Source organism: Peromyscus eremicus, chromosome 8a (assembly GCF_949786415.1).
Source record: "Peromyscus eremicus chromosome 8a, PerEre_H2_v1, whole genome shotgun sequence".
Taxonomy (NCBI): domain Eukaryota; kingdom Metazoa; phylum Chordata; class Mammalia; order Rodentia; family Cricetidae; genus Peromyscus; species Peromyscus eremicus.
The window spans coordinates 36670870-36693752 of record NC_081423.1 but is presented as its reverse complement, the minus strand read 5'-3'; the positions used below and the strand labels follow the sequence as shown (position 1 = coordinate 36693752).

Genomic DNA, 22883 nt, shown 5'->3' with positions numbered 1-22883 from the left:
TGTGTCCTTACTTCCGCAGAGCACTTCGGCACAATGTGGCATCCTCAACAATCATGAGCTATGTGCACTTACATGGTACAGAAACTTAAGAATCTAAAAGTTAATAGGAGAGTTGCTATTTCCAGTCTCACTCCATAATTTACAGCTTACATTATGTGAATTACACAGGTGTCCTCAGTGTCTTAATTAAGGATTTCTGTCCAGGCATGAGAATATCACTATTTTTTATTATAACCTTAATTCTGTAACATTTATTGAAGTAAAGAATCAATTACGGTCTCAGGCTTTGCAGAACGCTTTCTGTTAAGAGAAGAAAAAAAAAATGCAAGATGAGTGCTTGTCCCTAAGAAACTGTCAACACATTATGTAGCCAGAGTCCACAAATGGACCAATACTGGCCACAGCAGTCTGACTGATACCCAGAGTAGGCAAGGTCACCAAAAGCAAACACAAGAACACAGTGCTACAGTACGGTGTTCCAGAGTGGTGAGGAGCTGAGCATAGGGTCAGACAAGGTACAGACAGGTGTCAGCTAAGCTTATCAGGGATGCCCCTTGGTCATCTCCTCCTCCGAGGAGGAGGCTAACAGTACAGAGAGCCTCAGAGAAGCAGGACACACAGTGTCTGAGGCCTACAGGAATACTCTCATGTGCCTTCTTTATTGCTGTCCAGCACACCAAACTGCATGCCTCTCATGAGCACTGCATGGGACACTCACCACAGAACACAAACACATCACTTATTGTGCATATTTGCTTATTTCCCAGGAAAATCACAGTTTCTGTTGAGTTGAGTCTGGATCACATGTTGGCCCACAAATATTTTCTTTAACTTAAGCTAAACAAAAAGCATATTTTTACAGTGGTGCATTATAGAAACTATATCAAAATAGCTTATCAAATTATTTGTTTTAAGGTCTACACAGTTTTAAAAATGTGGCTGAAGGGGTTGGGGATTTAGCTCAGTGGTAGAGCGCTTGCCTAGCAAGCGCAAGGCCCTGGGTTCGGTCCTCAGCTCTGAAAAAAAAAAAAAAAATGTGGCTGAACTTGAGAGAGCTCATGTAAGTAACCTGGATTCTCTTTATAAAGACAACGGTCCGGCAATGATGGGGCCTCTGTTTCTACACTAACAAGGGACAGAACCACTTTCCAGCTTGCTCCCCTGCCCTCCTCTGCCTGTCTCTGTCAAGCTGACTGTCTCATTACCATGGGCCACATCTGAGTGCATCTTCCTAATGACCTCAGAGCTCAGAGCAGGTTATCTACTAACCTTGTAACAGGGAGGGATTGCTCAAGAGCTGTGTCTTAGAACAACTTACTTCATTCCCTGATACTAGACGTGGGGGCTGCAGAGATGGCACAGCACCTATGAGCACCTGTTGCTCTTCCAGAGGACCTGAGTTCACATCCCAATACCCACATTGGTGGCTTACAACCAACTATTCCAGGAAATCTGATATTAGTGCACATATAAACATGCAGGCAAAACATTCACATATAGATAAAATCAATATTTATATATTTTTAAAGATTCCATGTAAATATTCACTTAGCATTTGAAAATCTTTAAATCCTTCATTTAAATGATAAAAAATGCAAAAATCTTATACATTTTAACAAGTAGCTCATTCTTTCTAGCCCTAGTTTAATGATTCCAACATTTTTAGTGTTACATTGCATCTAAAAGACTATGTAACAAAGACATGAAACCCATTACCTTCACCTTACATGTAAAGCAAAGGTCTTCCAACTGGTTCAAATTAGCTCAATGTAGGAACACAAGGAACATTAGTGCCAGCCCAGGCTTCCCACTGAGCTTATGTGATAAAGCACACAGACTACACAATTGTCAACACTGGTGCTAGAGAGTCACACAAGCTTCCCTTAATTTGAAATCTAAGAAATCAATGTCCTTGGAGCAATGCCCATTGTCAGAAAAACTGACCAGATGAATACAGTATTTTGCAAATTAATTAGCATCTTAGTAGACTTACACAAGACAGTAGGTGGAGGTAAACACTAGGAAAGAACAAAGCAAGTTGAAGCTAGCTCTGCTCCTCCCAGGGGCAGAAGTCTGAAAGAATGCAGTTCTTTTTCTGTTTTGTTTTGAGACAGGGTCTCAGTATGTATCCCTAGTTGTCTTGAAATTTGTAATGCAAACCAGGCTGGCCTGTAACAGCATCTGCCTGCCTCTGCCTCTTAAGTCCTGGAATGAAAGGTGTGTACCATCACAACTGTCCCAGAATGCAATTCTTTTTTTGTTTTGTTTTGTTTTGTTTTGTTTGTTTGTTGAGACAGGGTTTCTCTATGTAACAACTCTGGCTGTCCTGGAACTTGCTCTACAGACCAGGCTGGCCTCGAACTCACAGAGTACAAGTCTTTATCCCTATTTTGCTTATCAAATTGTAATTGCACAAAGAATATAATTTCAAACCACATGTCACGTTAACTAAAGTTCGACTTCCTTTAGATGTGTCTAAATATAGTATCACAACATTGTCACTTCAGGACTTGGGGACTTGGGACTGTCCTCACCTTCTCCCAGTCTTTGGCCTTGCTTTCCCCTTGGAGGTCCGTGGCCTTTCTAACTTCATCAAAGACTGACGCAGACTCTCCTCTGTATAGGCAAGGTACACATGGGAAAGGTCTACTTCAAAAGGCTACAAGAAAAAAACACACACAAGGGAAGTTAAATCAGATTCGGGGAAGATTGAAAACACAGACTGACACTGGGCAAAAGACCACTGAAGACAAAACCAAATAACCTTTTAAAGACGTCTTCCACCCTACTATGTAAAATGCACTCAAAGCTGGAGAATTAGAAGCCCAGACATGCCATCAAGCTCCCCAGACATAAAGGAAAACTGTCTCTTTCTCTAAAACCAGCACCCCGGTTGATCTAGGACTCAGGGAAGCAAGGCACCCTAGTCTCCTGGGACAGCCCAGTGCTCAGACTAACAGGGCACACCAGAGTGACAGCAGGCCGGACCTGTGGCAGGACTGAAAATGCAACTTTTGCTAAGTGTGTGCCAGAGAGCAGACCTGTCCCAAGAGCCCCCACCTGAGAGCCTCTACTCACAACAGACAATCCAGCTGCTCAGCCCACACGCTGGAACAGCACAACAACCGACCCACACTCTGATGAAGACAAACGAGTGTTCAAAGTGCTCTTACGTCTCTCTCCTTCTTGTCAGGCACTGGAGTTTGTTTCCTCATGTTGTTTCCTGTGTAGGCCACACATTTCTCAAAAAAGGGAAAGAGGGAAGAGAGATGTCTGAATCAACACTGTGAACTGGGAAGGCTGCTGCAAGACATCCTGACAGCTCACTAGGAAGCATGATGTGCATCCCGGGGCAGAAAGGATCCAACAGGCCACCCAGCAGCCAGAAGCCCCAGGCCTAACCCACTGCCACGAATAGTCCCCACTTTGCTGTTACTCAGAAAAAGATCCTATCTGGTCCACTGCGTTCTGATCTGATCCACCCTGCATCACCTTCCTCCCCCAGCAGCCAGCACCAGCTCCACTCTATAATTTCCTCAGGGTGAAAGGAATACTCACTAGCTGCCATTCTCCTATGTCTTCATTCCAATGGACATAGTTTTCAATCATTTCCTTTACAAAGAGTCAAAGCCTCCTTTTAGTCAATAGTTAAAATATTGAAAAATACAAACACAACTGTGACAATAGAAACATGTGACATTTTCCTGTATCTGTCACTATATATTGCTCATGGTAATCCCTCTGACTTCCCCATGCCTTCAACTAAGCTCTTTTAAGGGCCCTGCATTTTATCTCACACACACACACACATACACACACACACACACACACACACACACACACACACACACACACACACACACACGATGGGGGTAGGGACACGTCATAATGCTTATGTGGTGGTCCAAGAACAACTTTGTGGAGTCAGTTCTCTCTTTTTATACCTTCATGTGGTTCTGGGATCAAACTCAGGTCTCAAGGTTTACATAATAAGCCTTTACTTGCTGAAGAATCATTTGACCTACACTTTCATCAATGTTAAGTGAAAATAGTTGTTTCTAAACATTATATACTGCATCAAGCATTTAAAAATACACACTTCTTCAGCTGGAGAGTTGGGTCAGTGGTTAAGACGAACTGTTTTGAATATAGGTTCAGTTCCCAGCACCTACATGGTGGCTCACAACAGTATGTAATTCTAATTCCAGGGGTTCCAACACCTCTTCTGGTCACTGTGGGCACCAGGCATGCACATGGTCACATATATACACACAAGGAAAACATCCATATACATAAAATAAAAATAAATTTAAACACAAACACACACACACACACACACACACACACACACACACACACACACTTCTCAAGAACACATGTGGATACTATTCAACTACATAAAAACAAAAAGCAAAAGTTGGGATCCTGGGAATCAGGAGGACAGTCAGGCTGGGCTGGAAGAGACCAAGGGTAGAAAGGCTGGGAAACCATTCAGGTAGAAATAGGTTACAGTCTAGATTTCAGCTCTGATTTGGGGTAATGAGTTACAACATGGAACTAGGACATTCTGGAGTGTTCTAGAAACCCAGGACTGACTCTGGGTACCTGAGATCTGAAGGGAAAATTTCAGACAAATTTCTCATAGCTATTTGGAGATTCACAACATTGTTTTTTAAAAAATTACAGGTTTAAATTTATTAAGAACATACTGAAAGGTGGGCTGGAGAGATGGCTCCAGGGTTAAGAGTGCTCACTACTCCTGCAGACACCTGGGGCTAAGTTCCCACCACACACATCCAGCGGCTCACAACCTCCCGTAACTCCAGTTCTAGGAGATCCAACGCTCTATCCTAGACTCTGTACACAAACTCACATTCCCATATATACACATACTGAAAAATAAAATTCTTGCTAAGGAAAAGGTAAGATTTTCAAATTATGCTGGTGATAACAATTACCACCTGTTTGAAAATGACTAGTAATGATGGCTGGTTGTATAACTAAGTGAATGTATTTAGTGTTATTGAACTGTATACATAAAGATGACTAGAACGGACAATTCCATATTCTATTTTTACACACACACACACAGAGTGCATACATCAAGGAAGAGGACAGCAGCACATTCTGCTTATTCTATTTAAAAAGTATTTATGTATGTATTTCATGTAGATGAGTGTTTTGTCTGCATGTGTATCTGTGCACCACATGTCTGCCTGATACCTGTGGAGGACAGAAGAGGGTGTTGAATCCCCAGGACTGGAGTTACAGATGGTGATGAGTTGCCATGTGGGTGCTGGACCTGGATCCTCTGAAAGAGCAGCCAACCTTATTTACCACTGGGTCACCTCTCCAGCTCCCTCTCTACTTTCTAATAAAGTATGTCAATCAATCAATAGGACCTTCACCTTTATTCTACATGCATTTACATGGAGCAAGGTCCTTCCTTTCAATGGGCTGACACATTCTTATTTAGATACTTAGATACTCAAAAAGAGAATTACATTCTAAAGAAAGCTAACACCTTTTGTGCTGGCTGGTCTTATGTCAACTTGATACAAGTTAGTGTGATATGAAAGGAGGAAGCCTCAGTTGAGAAAATGCCTCCATAAGATCCATCTGTAAGGCATTTTTCTTTCTTTCTTTTTGGGTGTTTTTTTTTTTTTTTTTTTTGAGATAGGATTTCACCATCTAGCCTTGGCTGTCCTGGAACTCTCTCTGTACATCAGGCTGGCCTCAAATTCACAGAGATCCACCTGCCTTTGCCTCCCAAGTGCTGGGATCAAAGGTGTGTGCCACCACTGTCTGGGCAGGCATTTTCTTAACTAGTGATTGCTGGGGAGCCGGCTCAGCCCATTGTGAGTGGTGCCATACTTGGGTTGGTGGTCCTGAATTCTATAAGAAAACAGGCTGAGCAAGCCAGCAAGTAGCACCTCTCCATGGCCTCTGCATCAGCTCCTGCCTCCAGATTCCTGCCGTGTTTGAGTTCCTGTCCTGACTTCCTTCACTGATGAACTTAATGTGGAAGTACAACCAAATAAACTCTTTCATCCCCAAGTTCGTTTGGTCTTTGTGTTTCATCACAGCCATAGTAACCCTAACAAAGACACTTTTATATGATGGCATTAGTTCAAGAAAGTTTTACAGAGGACAGCTGCAATGTGAACATGTAACATCTTAATTTGTTACGCTGGCTTGTTCTTTAGCCCTCTTCAATGACCTAATGTCTAGATCAGACTCCTCTCACCTGGTAGTCCTGAGGTATGAAGTTATCAATAATAAGCATCTGAAGCCGAAGCTCACGGCTGAGCTGCCGAATGTTCTCCAGGAGGCCTTCAATTTCCCTCTGATGCTCTTGCTGAAGATCAGCCATCTACCAGAGAACCCATGACAGCATAAAGCAAACAAGACTTTAAGCATAAATACTGACCCTGACCCAGGACACTGGCCCAGTTCTTGGACAGACTGTCACTGGCTAGTTAACAAGTAAAATTTAAAATACACAGAGAGAAGTGAGTGTTTTATTTAGTGCTTTAAAACTGTAAGCACACAAAGCCAGGTGGTAGTGGCGGTGGTGGCCAGCAGCAGTGAACGCCTTTAATCCCAGCACTCAGGTGGCAGAGGCAGGCAGATCTGTGAGTTCAAAGCCAGCCTGGTCTATAGAGCGAATTCCAGAACAGCTAGGGCTACATAGAGAAACTGTATTATAGGATTTCTAAGACACCAACCTCTGACTTTGCAGCCATCAGCATGGTCCAGACTTTCTTTAATTTCTTGGTCTTCCCCTGAGCCTCCTCTTGTAGACTGGTATATTTTTCCTCAATGTCCAAACGTTCTTGCTATGATAAAAACAGGTTAACTTCAGAATAATTTTAAGTCACAAATTCAACGTAACAAATGATCTAGACATTTGGTAACTACTGTCTTCAAAATGATCCATAATCTGCTTTCCATGTTATCTTCGGGATTTAGTTTGCCCTGGAAAAGGTGGGCACGCTGCATACCACACTCAACATGGCGTCACCTCTTTTTCCTCCAGTTCTTTCCGAAGTTGCTCAGCTCTCTTCCTCCTCTCCTCCAGCTCCATATTGGACTCCTCAAGAAGCTTCTCTTGCTCCTCAGCTTTGGCCAACAAGTCCACACCACCGACAATGACTTTCTTCTCCAAAGCAGACAGCTTTTCCAGCAAAGACTGATGCTCTTGTCTATAAGGAAAAGGAGAACATTCTAAATCCCTGTCATCTGCCATTCTAATCTCACTCCCCCAATTCAAGTAGAACTGAAGATGCCCGCTTAGAAAAGTTCAGTCATGTGATACTCGCCAAAACACACCACTACATGGCATTAACTCATCAACTAAGGATTAATTCACCTTGGCCAATATTTTCTCCAACACAGAGATTAAATGATCAGAAAGATCCAAGTTTTAAAAATATATCACACACAGTAGACCTTCTACCCTAAAACAGCTATGCTGGAAACAAAAATCAAGATTTTCATTATCTTTTAATTGATCGATTTTCCTGATACACAGTCCTATGAAGAACATTAGAACTCCAGCCATGAGCCCATCTGGACCCACCACACTCACTGGGCTTTCAGAAGGTCCTTCTCCCGTCTCTCCAGTTCAGCTCTAGCCTTGTTTCTTTCTTCTTCTTCCATGTCAAGTTTTGTTTCCAATGCTTTTCTCTCCTCATCAATTTTCGCTTGCATTTCCACCATCTTATCTGGGGAAACTTTCTTTTTACCTATTTGAGTCATTTAATTGCAGCAGTCACTAAAAGTAGTCAATGTTTCAGACATAAGAATTATCTTAGTATAGCACTGTCTATACCCAGTCACACAACAGCAAATGTTAAACTTCCATTTCTACGTCATAGTTCCTAGAATTTTTAATTCATTAATAAATTCAAACTGTTGTCTAACTGTGTAATGATATGTGAGGGGAAAAATGAAAGAGAACAAACGAGATGAGCAGAAAAATAGGGAAAGAAAAGTAACAGGAAAGCCAAATAAAAAAGCAAAGCTTGTGGGTCCCCAAAGGGTGCAGAGAGGCTAAAAAGGGAAATAATTCTTCAATCACTTTCACAATCATTAAATTACTCATTTAAGGCAGGTGTTTTATACTGATAAGCCACCCTGGTAAATCATAAATGAGCCACCAAAGTAACTTACTATAACAAACTAGATCACCAAAGTCCCTAACTCAGATCAAACATGCTAAGAACCAACAGTCAGCAGAAGCACTACCAACTAATAAAGGTGGAATGCAGCTTCCAACTGACTGTCATGTCCAAGCATGTGTAGGTGTATGTATGCAGCCTGCTCACACGAAGTTCACCAATGAACCTCCAAACCATGAAGTTATATGAAAAAAATCAAAAAGAGAAAACAGACACTCGCTTATTAAGATGGTTCTGAAACTGAGCCAATGACAGTTCATTTCTGGTTGATGCAAGTTCTGAGAAACACGCTCCCTCGGAACAACAAGCGTTTCATAGAACTGTCAGACCTGAGGCTCTCCTCAGTTTGTCGTTCTCAACTTCCTTCCCAAGGGACAAGGATGGAGGATTACAGATCAGTGTCTCCACCCCACCCAGCCCCTCCTGCTAAGGAAAAGGAACTGAAAACAATCAATGGCACTACAGATCTGAGCAGTCTTGTAGGAACCATGAAAGGCAGGGTCATGCATAGGCTTTTTCAACTCTTGAGACAAAATCTCAAGGGTTTAACGGCATCCTTCCTTCTACAGAACTAAAGTCTAAAGCAAAATCTTAGGCACAAAACCAAAGAGGAACTAAGATCCAGGCGGCTGGTGTGGTGTGATTCACTGCACTCCGTGTCAGAGGTGGGCCTGGGCCTATCGGCACAGCCACCTGCCTTGAACCTTCTGAATTATGTTTTAGAAGAATAATTTTCACAAATAAGTTAACTTCTATTCCCAATGAATTACTTGGAAAGATTTTCTATCCATAATAACACTTACTAAAAATTGTAGGAGAAAAGTCTAAGTTGAGGTTTACAGGAAGTAAACATGTAACTAACTTCCCACCTCAGTATTACAAATGTTTAGAGAAAAATTGCAAATACGTTAAAAAAAAATAGTGTGTGTAGAAGACATGGGTACTAAGGACACAGACTACATGAATGGATCAAATAAGAAATTTGGACTTGTAGTGATTTGTTTTGCTAATGGTTATAAAGAGCTCCAAAAACCCATCAGGAGAGAGTAATACAGAAAGAGTTTGCATATAAAAATACATAAACACTGTCTCTTGATGAACTGATTGCCTTATATAGTAACCCCTTCAAACCCATGTTTTAGAAGCAAGTGTCTCACTGTGCTCAAGAGGATGTCATGAAGACACTCTCCACACAGCTAGGGTCAGTTCAAAAGTCCACACATTCAAGTCCCATGTGGCTCTAGCCAGAATCACCATGACAAGCCATGGTATTTTTTTCAAATAACACTTTAAGCTAAATGTGACTGTGTAAAAAATGTGGTGACCAAGAGTAACTTGTAGATAGATCTTTAAGGAATGAACTGTTACCCTGTGCTCCCTGGATACAAGCCTTAGCCTTCAGTGGGTTGCTTCCACTGGGAATGCTGTCAGGGGCCTGAAACGACCTGCTCCCAGCAGTCAATGAGCACTCTGATCCTCCAATGGGATGAGAGACTACATATACTTCTAGGGATTGCTAAAAGGAGATGCGGTATAGCTCAGTCCTTGGCCACCACGTGCAAAGCCCTAGGATCATACCCAGGGCAACACACACATACACAGTCTCCTCAACCAAGTTAATTTAAAAAACAAAACAAAACAAAAAAACCCGAATCTCAAAAACTTTTCTAGTTCTCCATGATAAAATTTTGCACAAAAATATTAAGTAAATAAATCCCAAAAGGCAGCTGGGCAGTGGTGGTGCACACCTTTAATTCCAGCACTTGGGAGACAGAGGCAGGAGGATCTCTGTGAGTTTGAGGTCAATCTGGTCCACAAATCAAGTTCCAGGACAGCCAGAGCTGTTACTCAGAGAAACACTGCCTGGGAGACGGGGCTGGGGGTTGGGGATATATATCTAAAATCCATGTTGATATTATAAAAGGTATTTAGCTAAGTCAAAGAGCAGTAGTTAGTGAGCCTTTCTGTTCCCCTTTGCCAGGTGCTACCTGAGTGAAGGGGACCTGGCAGGGCGGCTAAGGGCGGTGCTGCAGCAAGAGCCAACTGGATTAATGTCATCTGTATCACAAGAACCCATGGTGTGGGCAACAGGAACTGACTCTTGGCCTTCAAAAAAGGAAAATGCCTGAATGTGTCAAACCAATTATAAATGTATTTTCAAAAATTGGTCTAGTGATCTTTAAGGATTTAGGGAAAAGGTTTTTTTTTTTAAAGTAGCTAAAACGGAATTTAAAAAAAAGATACTTACCTTGTAAAAATTATTAAATTAAAAAAATGTGACAAACTGAAATAAAAGGTCTTGAGAAAATGAGTAACTGCACCACGTGGAGTGCAAGCCAATCACACCAACCTGCTTGATCTTGCAAAGAAGCGGTAAGCGAGTCGCAGACAGGAAGCACAGAGATGAGGAGGGAAGAAAGGAAAACATTATTTCCTTTGTAAAACAGAGAAAACGTGTAACAGCATTCATTTAGCATGAGCAAAGACATGAATCAAATAATCACAACTGAAATAGAGTCCACAGAAAAAGAAAGCATGTTCCATAAAAGACAATCACAAATGCTAGACTCAATCCACTCTGTGGTTTCCACGCAATCCCAGGTGCCCACAGTGCCCCCTGCAAGTGGAACAGCTCAGTGCATATGCTGATGGATTACAGACATGGAATTGGGAACCTACTAAACCTGGAAAATATCTAAAAGGGCAAAACCAAAAATGAAGTCAATTTTTAAAATTAGTAAGTTAAAAGTAACAAAGCTCTCATTGTCCATTTCCAAAATTTCCCAATTCAATGTTTCTTCGATATAAAGACCCATTACAGGTGTCCCCCATTTTAAGAAAATCCACCAGGTAGACCTGAAGCAACTAAACAGATAACTATTTTACAGTAGGTTGTACTGATCATGTGATTAACAAAAAGGTTAATGAATTTTAAAGGCAGTAAGTTCACACTATTTGATTTCCCAACTTGATTTGTAAGCAGCTCTAATTACGTAAAATGAAGTGCACCTGTATAGTAGCAAACTTACATTCAGCCTATGGGTTGATTGTTCTGGGTAATTAAATAATGACTAGAGAAATAAATGAAACTGATGATTCAAGCAAGGGACATCGAATGGCCATTCATATTTTTTAATGAGAGGGGAAATACGCACAAGTCACACACAGCAACCACATGCTGGGACAATCATCTCTCCACCTCCCCAACACATCCATGTTATGACAGCAAAAGGTAAATGTTAGGTATGAAAACAGCAATTAAAGCTCTTGAATTGGAAAAAAAAAGTCTTGAATTGAATAAGGTACAACTCATTTCATAACCTACTTTCATATAACTACTCTCTAAGAACGGTAAGTTTTAGAACAGAAAATTAAGTTACAATGCTTCCTCTCACTTCACAGTTTATAATACAAAGCTGTGCTTCTAAGTGGTGTCTGCACAATGCCACGTAGTTTATAACTTATCCAGTGAGGTCAGCTGTCTGGTAACTTGCTTCAGCAGTGTCAACAGACACAGTGTCTTGAGATTCTTGAGAGTTTCCCTAGTAAAGCTAAAAGCAATGGTTTCTGCCATTAGTCTGGAAAAGGTAAGGACACAGATAATGTTTTAAGAGACAGCAAGCTGCAAGCTGGTGGAAGCAAGCTTCGCTTCCATTTTCTTCTGAAAGTAGAAATAGACAAAATTAAATAATGCTTTCAACTTACAGTTTACCAAAAAATCTAAGACTGAAGAAGTCTAGACAGACGTTATAAACGCTGTGTGACTGAATTTTCTAATCACACTTCAGAAAGAGTTAAAATTGACCTGGTAACTTAGCAGTGGGGGAGCGCCCAGTTGGAAGGAAACACTACTCTGTCTTCCTCACTTGCCTCGTGCTTCACTCATCTCTGTATTTGGAGCACAGATGGCTTATTCCATTGGGTGCTGCTGCACCAACAAACGTTCATTTGTACTTGCAGAGATTTAAGATCTGTTGTTCAAATCTCTTACACTGACCAGAATTAAAAACGTATAATGAGGCATAAAAAAGAATCCCGAGAATTATTCTTTTACACAGCTTACTAGCTCTCTTTACATTATCTCAGCAGCAAAAGCATGATTCTCTCTTCCACTGTCTCAAACATAGGCTCTGGTCTATGTTTCAGTTAACTGAAGCCATGGCAGGGTGGGGCCACATGCTTTTCTACTGGGAGCCCAACATGGACCAGTCACGACAGGGAGTGGGGCAGCATCTCCCAAATGAAGCCCATGAGTAATGGAGAAGCCAGAGCTCTGTTAGAGAAGGTGAGGGCCGCCACTCACGAGGCAAGAACTCATCCAGAGGTTTCTCTATGACAGAACATGTGGAGTCTGAGCTACTGCTGCTGCTACTGCCTGCAAGACAAAGAAACGAGCCCACGGAACCAGAGAGAGGGAACAAGAAACGAACAGAAACACACAGAGAAAACTTGAGTTCTGCAGGAAGAATTTAGAGGACAATCAAGCTTTGCATTCAAGAGCAACTCACTCTAGCTTAAAACTAAGTACTCCAGCTGCTTCCTGGTCACAAAGCCATGCGGGGAATTAAAACTGCATTTCTTTACAGATCTGCAGTAGTGGCAAACCCCACTACTCATCTACACAGAATTATTCAGAGGCTTGAAATGACAAAAATGTCTATTTATACTGCTAAGAAAAAGAAACAGCTTGAAAACATACAAATCACACAACTCATGTTGCAGAAATCAGCTGCCCTTCATTATAAACAAGGTATTGTCTCCAATCCCCCATCCCCTCAAGGCATCATGATACCAGACTTTACTTTTATGTCTAAAGCTTGACAGCATAATTGACAAGGCTCAGTGAAAAATGTTAAGCTTCTCCGCACAAGGTAAGATGTATTTAAAATATTTTAGCATATTAAACAGCAGCACTTTTTTCTACATAAAATTTATTTTTAGTAAGTCTACTATCTGCTTCAAGTCAAAGAAACAATAGTTTACTTTGAAAAATGAGCTATGAATAAAAACATTTTTTATGTCAGGGACTGATAACAGTTTTTGTGAAAGGACCAATGGCCAGACCATGTGCTTTGATATGAACAGCTACAGACCACATGTAAACAGTTGATCGTGGCTACTTTAAGAACACTGTTTACAAAAACAGGTCCCACATGGATCTGGCCAGCATACTAAACACTGCCAACTTCTGCCCTACATGGTGCTTTTTCTGTCTTTTGGATGTACAAAATCTTCAGTTTTTAATTTGGGTCCCCCATCGAGCAGTGATGGGCTTGTTTTCAACAGGACTGATTAACTGAGACTGTGCAGCAGCCTGCAGGAGCTGAGGAGAGCTCTGAGTTAGAAATGAGGCAGGGACATGCCATCTGCAGCCTTAGCTGAGCAGTCTTAGTTCACACTGGAAGCTGTCCCAAAGGGAGAGAATGACACAAGTTTACAAAGAAAGGACTTCAGAGAAAAACTACTCAAACATACCACCCGCAAATGATTTTTAAAGGCTAACATCATTTGAAGAGAAAGCCCACATTATCCTAATTTCAAAAGCCAATAGGGACCTAACACAGATGTGAAACTGTAGAATTTTACAACAGAAAAAAAAATTTTTACAAGAGGCAATATGGCATCCTGGGTCAGCAAGATAAACAAGAGAGAAAGTTTACAAAGTTAAGCACATATAGCACAAGTTCCCTGCTGGAACCACTACCATAAGTAAAAATACCAACTATAAAGTGGGCATCATCAGGGAACAATTCTAGCCAGCTGTGACCGGTTAGAACATGATCAGGACTTACCCCTTCTCTTCTTCCTTTTTTCTCCATCTTCTCCAAGCTCACCCTCCTCATTGTCATCCTCCTCTGAACCACTGACATCAGAGCCTGAGACTTCCTCCCCTTGGACAGAAATTTAACAATGACTTTTAGTCTGTACCAAGTCATCGGCTATTTATAAAATGCCTATATCCATTCTCTTCATTAAGTTTTTATTGCTCAAACACAAACTGAAAATCTATTGAAATGTTCACAGATAGCATATCTGACAAGCAGGTGGAGACTAGGGATCCCTGGGGTTTGCTGACAAGCCAGTCCAGCCTACTTGGGGAGTTCCAGGTCAGTGAGAGAGTCTGTCTTCCCCAGCCCACTAAAAAAGTGGACAGTATCGGAGGAACAACACCCCCTCTGTCCTAGTCTCTAAGCATGTGCACACACACATATTCACTTGCAACCACACACACAATGTACACAGAAATTTTATCTTACTTTTTAAGAAAAAATAATTTTTGAGACAGGATCTAACTCAGAAAGCAGAGGCAGGCAGAGCTCTGTGAGTTTGAGGTCAGCCTGGTCTACAAAGTAAGTTCTTGGACAGCCAGAGCTCTTACACAGAGAAACCCTGTCTTGAAAAACAAAAATAAAAACAAACAAACAGCCTGGCGGTGGTGGCACACGCCTTTAATCCCAGCACTCGGGAGGCAGAGCCAGGCGGATCTCTGTGAGTTCGAGGCCAGCCTGGGCTACCAAGTGAGTCCCAGGAAAGGCACAAAGCTACATAGAGAAACCCTGTCTCGAAAAACCAAAAAAAAAACAAAAAAACAAAAAAAACAAAAAAGTCCTTTAATGCCTTTGCCTATAGAGCATAGGGTCAGAAGGACACAAAGTGAAACACACCACAAAGAATATGAATATACAACTCTCCCCTGGATACATGCCCAGCACAATATGCACAAGGACTTGAACATGTGTATCCAATGTGCACAGCCACACCATTCACAAGAACCAAGAGGTGTAGCAGAGCCTGGCTGTGGTGGCGCACACCTTTAATCTCAGCACTCAGGAGGCAGAGCCAGGCGGATCTCTGTGAGTCTGAGGTCAGTCTGGTCTACAAAGTGAGTTCCAGGACAGACAGGGATACATGAGGGGAGGAGAGGGGAGAGGAGGGGAGAGGAGGGGAGAGGAGGGGAAGGGAGGGAGCGGGGGAATGAAATCATCAAAATGAAGGCTGAGCTCAACACTAACAGAGAAATCAAAGATCTTAAAAACAAACTGGCTACAAATGCCACCTAGTGGCCATTCAAAAACGCCAACTTTATTATCTGTGAAGTGCTTCTCTCCTGCTTTTTCTCAGAACCTGACATTTCCCCAGACCCACCAGTGGCAGGTTAGTACCTCTGGGTTTTCCCCAGAGACTCCAATGGCTTGGACTCCAGGCCCTTCACCTGCTGCACAGGGAGCTCTATGCCAGTCAGAGAGGGTTCATCCCCTTGTAGATGGCATGGGAGTCCCAGAACTGACCACGAAGCTCCTCAGGACCATCAGTCAGGACTTCAAACTTTCTTTTTTTTCTTTCTTTTTTTTTTGTTTTGTATTTTTGTTTTACCAAGACAGGGTTCCTCTGTGTAACCTTGGCTGTCCTGGATCTCACTCTATAGACCAGGCTGGCCGAGAACTCAAAGATCCTCCTGCCTCTGCCTAAGTGCTGGGATTAAAGGCGTGAGCAGGCTGGAACTTCAAACTTTGTAACCTTCTAGATGGCCTTAGAAAATATTTTCTTAGAAGACACATATTCCTCAGAAATATTTTTTTAAATGTCAATGCTAGGGTCTAATAAAGGGCTCAGCAGGTAAAATATTTGCCCTCTAAGCCTGACATGAGTTCAAGGAGAGAACCAGCTCCCATGGGTGTCTTCTGACCTTCACACATACACCGTGGCATGTGTGTGCTTGCACTCACACATACCCAACACACAGAGAAGCACATACACAGAAACTTTAAACATCAATGTTAGACGCTATTGCTTGGCAGGCCTTTTTAAAGGCAAATGCAGCGGTCCCCAGCATGCCTCAGCTGACAGGAATCTTTGTGCGAAGTTACCTTCCTCAAGCTTTTTCTTCAGCTCTTCTATTTCTTTCTGAAACTGACGAAGCAGAGCATCCTTTGGGTCTTCGTTAATTCTTGCTTTGTTTTTAATGTTCTTGGCACGGTTGGCATAGCGCAAGGTGCTGATGGTCTCATCGTAATTATAATCTGCTGGCCCAATATTTGCACACTGTTGAATTAGAAACGTCCATCATTCCACACCGCCACTAACACCACCATTACCAAACAAATGCCCGAACCACGTGTGCAGTTCTCTTCTAAAAACCAGCATTGATCATACAGCTTTGGAAACAATGCAACAATGGGAATCACATGTTGTATTATACAAAGAAAGCCATCGATTTATAAAATGTTATTCACTTCAATGATGGGAATGAATCCGAATCTTAAATTGGCCTTGTATGAATTAACCATGCCATGAATGAGGTCTTACCATCATGGTTTTTGAGTTCCCTCCTAAGGAATCCTGCAGCAGACGTGTCAGTTTAGAGTTCCGATACGGCACATGTGTGCTTTTTCCATCCACCAAGGCAGAAATGACGTTGCCCAGGGTGGAGAGGGAAAGGTTGATTTTTGTTGCTTCCTTGAGGCGCTGTCCTGTGGCTCCAGTTTTCGCTTGTCTTTCTGACCCCTAGCAAGAAACAGATAACAACTCAAAGCTTTTTAAAATCAAGAATGCACTTTTCTAAAACCTGGGGTTTTTTGAAGTAATTTAAAATATTTCATGTAACATCTGGAATTCACTTCAAAATCATGAGGGAAGAAGTAAGAATACACAAAGAAGCCTCGGCAGGAGGTGAAACAAGAGAGTCATAATGCTACTCTATCTACTTTCAGATATCCCACAATAAGAAGCAATTTAAAATCACAAGTACACCATTCCTTTCGGCTTTAATTTTTATTGACAGGTAAGTGGACCACAGGGACAGACTCTCCCATTACTTACAGCAAGATCCACCAGGTGGAGCTTCCCCATCCTGACATGCATGTTTCCATCAACACCTTTCTCACTACATTCTATAGTAATTGTAAAGATGGCGTGGGATCTCGAACTATGCTCATTCATGTTAGTTGCACCAACAGAACCTTTAACAAAGAAAAGAAACCCTTAAAAACTGTGACAGAATGCCTTTATGTTTACTTTTTTTTGTTTCGACAGGGTGTCCTGTAGCCCAGGCTATCCTTGAACTTTGATTTCCTACCTCTTGAATACCACCAGACCCAGTTTATGGAGTGCTGGGGATTGACCCAGGGCTTTATGCATACTAGATAAGCACTCTACCAACTGAGCTATCCTCAGCCCAGAGAGTACCTTTACTAATTAAATAAGCAAAACATTTAAAATACTTGATTTCATCATAGCCACTGACTATGACTACAGGTGTGATGGGACACTGTATACTTCTTTTATAATTCACACTATAACCAAAGAATTTATAATGTACTCATATTAAAACATAATCATAGAATAACATCTTCACTTCATTCCCAAATATTAAAACATAATCACAGGTTGGGGATTTAGCTCAGTGGTAGAGTGTTTGCCTAGCAAGCCAAGGCCCTGGGTTCGGTCCTCAGCTTCAGGAAAAAAAAAAAAAATCATAGATAACATTCTTTACTTCATTCCCAAATATTACTATCTAAAGATTGTAACAATCTATGAAGCTGGACATAGTGGTGTGTACTTAGGAGGCCAAGACAGGAGAACACATCAATCCAGGTGACCTAGGCCAGCCTTGGCAACATAGCATGATCTTCTCTCTTCAAAAAAAAAAACTACACCACAAAAAGAAATGTTAAATAACTAGGAAAAAACTGCTGACAACTCTCTAGAGAGAATTATGTTTGGGACTCTATACCGCAGAATGATCTGCACACACATGAGATGTTGCAGGAGGAATCACTGTAACACTGAAACAGTGAGGACCAGAAAGATCCAACACAAAACTGGTTAATCTACTATGGAATAGCTAAGTCACTAAACAGCCATTAAAAACATGGGAGGGTCCATATCCAGTTACATCAAAAGATGCCAATCCTACAGGAACCATCTTTGTTAAAACATGAAGAACTGGGCATGGGTGGTACATGCCTTTAATCTCAGCGCTCAGGAGGCAGAAGCAGGTGGAACTCTGTGAGCCTACTTCATCTATACATCAAGTTCCAGCCAACCACTACTGCATGTGAGACTTTGCTAAAAACAAAAACAAATAAAAATTTTAACACATGCTAAGCAATCAGTGTAGAGGTTCATTCTTGTAATCTTAGTACTTAGGAGGCTGAGGCAGGAGAACCACAAGTTTGAGGCCAGCCTGGGCAAGATAGTTCTGTTTGGCCTAAAACTCCCATGTAGACAAAACTAACCTCAAACTAAGAGGTCCATCTGTCTCTGCCTCCTGAATGCTGGGATTACAGGTATATGCCATCATACCTGGCAAGACTTTTATTCTTTTTTTTTTTTGAACAAATTTTTAAAATTTTATTTATTATGTATACAGTGTTCTGTCTGCATGTTTGCCTTCATTCTAGAAGAGGGCACCAGATCTCATTATAGATGGTTGTGAGCCACCATGTGGTTGCTGGGAATTAAACTCAGGACCTCTTGAAGAACAGTCAATGCTCTTAACCTCTGAGCTATCTCTCCAGTCCAGATTTTTATTCTTTAGATGAAAAATCTGTAACAATTACTAGAAGGAGAAAAATGTTAGTTTAATTTTGCTTTAATTTTCAACAGAAGGGAAGCAGTATATATTCTGGCTAACTCAGATTAATAACCTAGGTTCAAACACCCTACCACTTAGTAATTGTATTACTTTAGACATGGTATTCAAACTACATCTCAGTCGCCTCATTCATAAAGTAGGAATTTCATATCCCCATACACTACAATGAAGACTAATCGATCATCCCCATAAAGCACACAGCACAAGGACTTCCCACTCAGTAAGTGCTCAATCAAAATGTTATCAATATTTTAACTAGCAAGCTGTAACATTATGACAGCTTCAAAGACTGGCACAATTATGAGGCTGGAGAGTTGGGCTTGGTGGCACATGCTTTAAAGACCAGCACTTGCGATGTAGAAACAGGCAGATCTCTGTGAGTACAAGGCCAGCCTGGTATGTATAGTGAGTTCCAGGACAGCCAGGGCTATGTAGAGAGATCCTCTATCAGGAAAACTAAACAAACAAACAAACAAAAAAAGAAGCTGGAGAGATGGCTCTGCAGTTAAGAGTGTCTACTGTTCTTCAGGAGACCCAGGTTGGGTTCCTAGCACTCGCATAACTGATCACAATTATCTGTAACTCCTGTGCCAGGAAATCTTATGCCCTCTTCTGGCCTTTGTTGGCACTGCATACATGTGGTGCACTTCCATGCATGAAGGCAAAACACTCATATACATAAAATAAAAATAAAGGATAGTAAGACCCTGTCTCTGAATAAATAAATAAAGAAGTTTTCTTGGTACTAAAGAAAACTTCAGTCAGCATGAAAAACAATCTATGTCATTGTTCACCCATATATGTTCCCTAGATAGTATATAAAATGAGTGGACTTTAAAAAAATTCAACCTCTATGGGGCAAAAGCCATATTTATTTGCTTCTCAACCAGCATTCAAATATAGGCATTTCATCACAATTATGTACCACACTTACGATTTTTGTGGCCTAGCGTCATGATTCTATCCATATCATCAGCATTATTGACCACATAAGCTGATAAATCTTTGATATATACTCCCACATCAGGCCTTTCTTTAACCTAAAAAGCAAACAAAAATCATGCCTAAGACTTTATAATGCTAAGTTTTCCAGTTCCTTACTGAGTATCTACTATTATACACAGGAAGACAGCTGAGTGTGGTTATGAGCAATGCCCATATTCACGAAGGTCATAAAGCTTCAGTACAAATAAATACTTCACACAATTATTTGTGATGATGCCATGAATAAAATACAAAACAGCGTGAGAGAACAGTTCACTTAAAACTCCACATGTGTGCGTGCACGCATGTGTGTTTTGTGCATGCCAGGGCACACATGAGGTCAGAAGACAGTATGTGGGAGCCGGTTCTCTCCTTCCACCACATGAACCCCAGAGACTAAACTTAGGTCTTCAGGCTTGGTGGCAAGCCCCTTTACCTGGTGAACCATCTTGCTAGCCCTGGGAATGTATCAAAGACACCAAGCTAGTAAAAGGAACAGGGTAAGCTTCTGCAATGTGATATTTAACCTAAAACGTGCAAGAATAGAAGGCAGACTGATTTGGGGTAGAACACTGGCAAGGATCTTCAAATAGAAAAATCAAACTGGGCACTTACAAAAATAAAAAAATTCCCATACTAGTATTTAAAAGGCTCATCTTTTCTTGTTTGTCTTTTATCTTTTTTAATTAATTTATTTATTACATATACAGTGTTATGCCTGCATGTATCCCTGCAGGCCAGAAGAGGTGCCAGATCTCATTACAGATGGTTGTGAGCCACCATGTGGGTGCTAGGAATTGAACTCAGGACCTCAGGAAGAACAGCCAGGGCTCCTAACCTGAGCCACCTCTCCAGCCCATTTGTCTTGTATCTTAAAACATTTTTAAGATGGCAATACCTCCCAAACTTGATTCAGCAGCTATGCTTCAGTGACTTATGCTCAAATGGTTTGCACTTGTAAGTGACATATACAGGTAGTTTTTAAAAGTACCTTTTGTACAAAAAAGACCTTAATTTGGCAAGCACTCTATTCAAATTTTTTTCATATTTTTTCTTTTTTATTTATTCTTTTCTCATACAATACATCCGAACCACAGCCTCTCTTCCCTCCATTCCTCTCAGTCCCCATTTCCCATCTCCCCCGACCCTGAATCCTTCGCTCTCCCCCTAGACCCACTGCTGCTCCCTTTCCCTTCAGAAAAGAGCAGGCCTTCCAGTGATATAAACTGAACACAGCATAAAATGTGGTGGTTTGAAAGAAAATGGCTCACAAAGGGAGTGGCACTATTAGGAGGTGTGGCCTGTTGGAGGAAGTGTGTCACTGTGGGGTTGGGCTTTGACGTCTCTTGCTCAAGCTTCCCTCAGAATGACTGTCAGTCAACTTCCTGTTGCCTGCAAGCCAAGACGTAGCCAGCACCACATCTGCCTGCACGCCACCATGCTCCCAACATGATGATAATGGACTGAACCTCTGGCAACTGTAAGTGAGCCACCCCAATTAAATGTTTTCTTTAATAGAGTTGCTGTGGTCATGGTATCTCTTCACAGCAACAGAAACCTAAGTAAGGCAGAGAGGCAGTAAGACTAGGCACAAACCCTCTTATCCAGGCTGGATGAGGCAACCCAGTAGGAGGAAAAGGGTCCTAGGAGCAGATAAAAGAGTCAGAGACACCCCCACTCCCACTTTAGGAGTCCCACAAACACCCCATGCTAAACAAGCAGAGCATGTGTGCAGAGGACCTAGGCACAAACCCATGCAGACTCTGTGATTGTTTCTTTGGTCTCTGTGAGCCCCTATGAGCCCTTCTTAGTTGATTCTGTGGGCTGTGTTCTCCTGGTGTCCTTGACCCCTCTGGCTTCTACAATCCTTCCTCCCCGTCTTCTGCAGGATTCCCCAAGCTCTGGCTAATGTTTGGGTGTTGGTCTCTGCATCTGCTCCCATCAGCTGCTGAAGGAAGCCTCTCTGATGACCATTGGGCTAGGTACCCATCTATGAGGCACCGATTTTTGAGTATAACAGTTTATTCCAATTTTTGTTTTGTTTTGTTTTGTTTTTTTCAAGACAGGGCTTCTCTGTGTATTGTCTCTGTGGTTGTCTTGGAACTCACTTTGTAGACCAGGCCTTGAACTCACAGAGATCTGCCTGCCTCTGCCTCCTGAGTGCCAGGATTAAAGGTATGCACCACACACCCCGCCCTCCAATTTTTATCTTAACTCCAATTCCATCCTTACCTCCAACCGCTGTGTCTGATCCTTTCCCAAAAGGTCTCGGACTTCTTCATTATATATCTCCAAGTATGACACTCGAACCAAAAACCTGCAAGTACAAAGGAATACTCCATGTCTTACATGTGTCTTTCCCAGGTCTGACCCTCTCGGTGTTAGGAAATAGAGGCACTCTCTTACCTTGTGTCACCTTCTGCTTTTGCAATGTGACCAAATATGTGAGCAAATGAGTTGGGGATGACCCCTCTGAGCCCCGGCACAGCGCGTACACCTTCCATGGTGAAAGTCTTGCCTGTGCCAGTCTGTCCATATGCAAAAATGGTCCCTGAGAACGATGCAGAAAGTCTGTTACTTCAGAGTCTGATGATCCAGGACAATGAATCTCAAAAATTAAGCCACGACACTGTTATGTAACATATTCCCTAAACTAAAACTTCATTCTAAAGCTAGGCACAATGGCATACATCTATCATCTCAGCACTGGAGAGGAAGAGGTGAGAGGACTATTGCAAGGTTAAGGGCAGCCTGGGCTATCCAGTGAGAATGTCTCAAAAAAAAAAAAAAAAAAAAAAAAAAAAAAGAAAGAAAGAAAGAAAGAAAAAAGAAAAGTCAAATGGTGGTGGTGCACGCCTTTAATCTCAGCACTTGGAGGCAGCAGCAGGTGGATCTCTGTGAGTTCCAGGAAAGCCAGAGTTATGCAGAGAAACCCTGTCTTAAAAACAAAAACATATTCTAGTACACATTCAACCTTTAGCATCAACTAAATGTGAAATTCTTATGCTGGCTGGTTGTGGTAGCCCACACCTTTAATCCCAAGGAGGGAGAGGCAAATGGATCTCTGGGATCTTAAGGCCAGACTGGTCTATATACCGAGGTCCAGAAAGGCAAGGGTT

The 22883-nt window shown here is 41.8% G+C and overlaps 1 protein-coding gene across 3 annotated transcripts in view; it reads right to left on the bottom strand.

Annotated features, from left to right (window-relative positions):
• Positions 1–207: 207 nt before the first annotated feature.
• Positions 208–22883, bottom strand: part of Kif3a (kinesin family member 3A) — a 35713-nt gene continuing 13037 nt past the window's right edge. For 2 of the 3 annotated variants that reach the window (XM_059270546.1, XM_059270549.1), the window contains exons 3-18: positions 22171–22315; positions 21997–22081; positions 19715–19820; positions 17004–17143; positions 16491–16688; positions 16052–16226; positions 13976–14074; positions 10534–10542; positions 7592–7748; positions 7025–7205; positions 6729–6839; positions 6248–6373; positions 3559–3612; positions 3174–3242; positions 2535–2659; positions 208–300 (exon numbers count right to left, since the gene is read on the bottom strand). In XM_059270546.1, coding sequence (XP_059126529.1) covers positions 252–300; positions 2535–2659; positions 3174–3242; positions 3559–3612; positions 6248–6373; positions 6729–6839; positions 7025–7205; positions 7592–7748; positions 10534–10542; positions 13976–14074; positions 16052–16226; positions 16491–16688; positions 17004–17143; positions 19715–19820; positions 21997–22081; positions 22171–22315 — 1829 coding nt within the window. In that variant the 3' untranslated portion in view covers positions 208–251. The remainder of the gene's footprint in view (positions 301–2534; positions 2660–3173; positions 3243–3558; positions 3613–6247; positions 6374–6728; positions 6840–7024; positions 7206–7591; positions 7749–10533; positions 10543–13975; positions 14075–16051; positions 16227–16490; positions 16689–17003; positions 17144–19714; positions 19821–21996; positions 22082–22170; positions 22316–22883) is intronic. The other variant, XM_059270547.1, reaches the window with a different exon arrangement.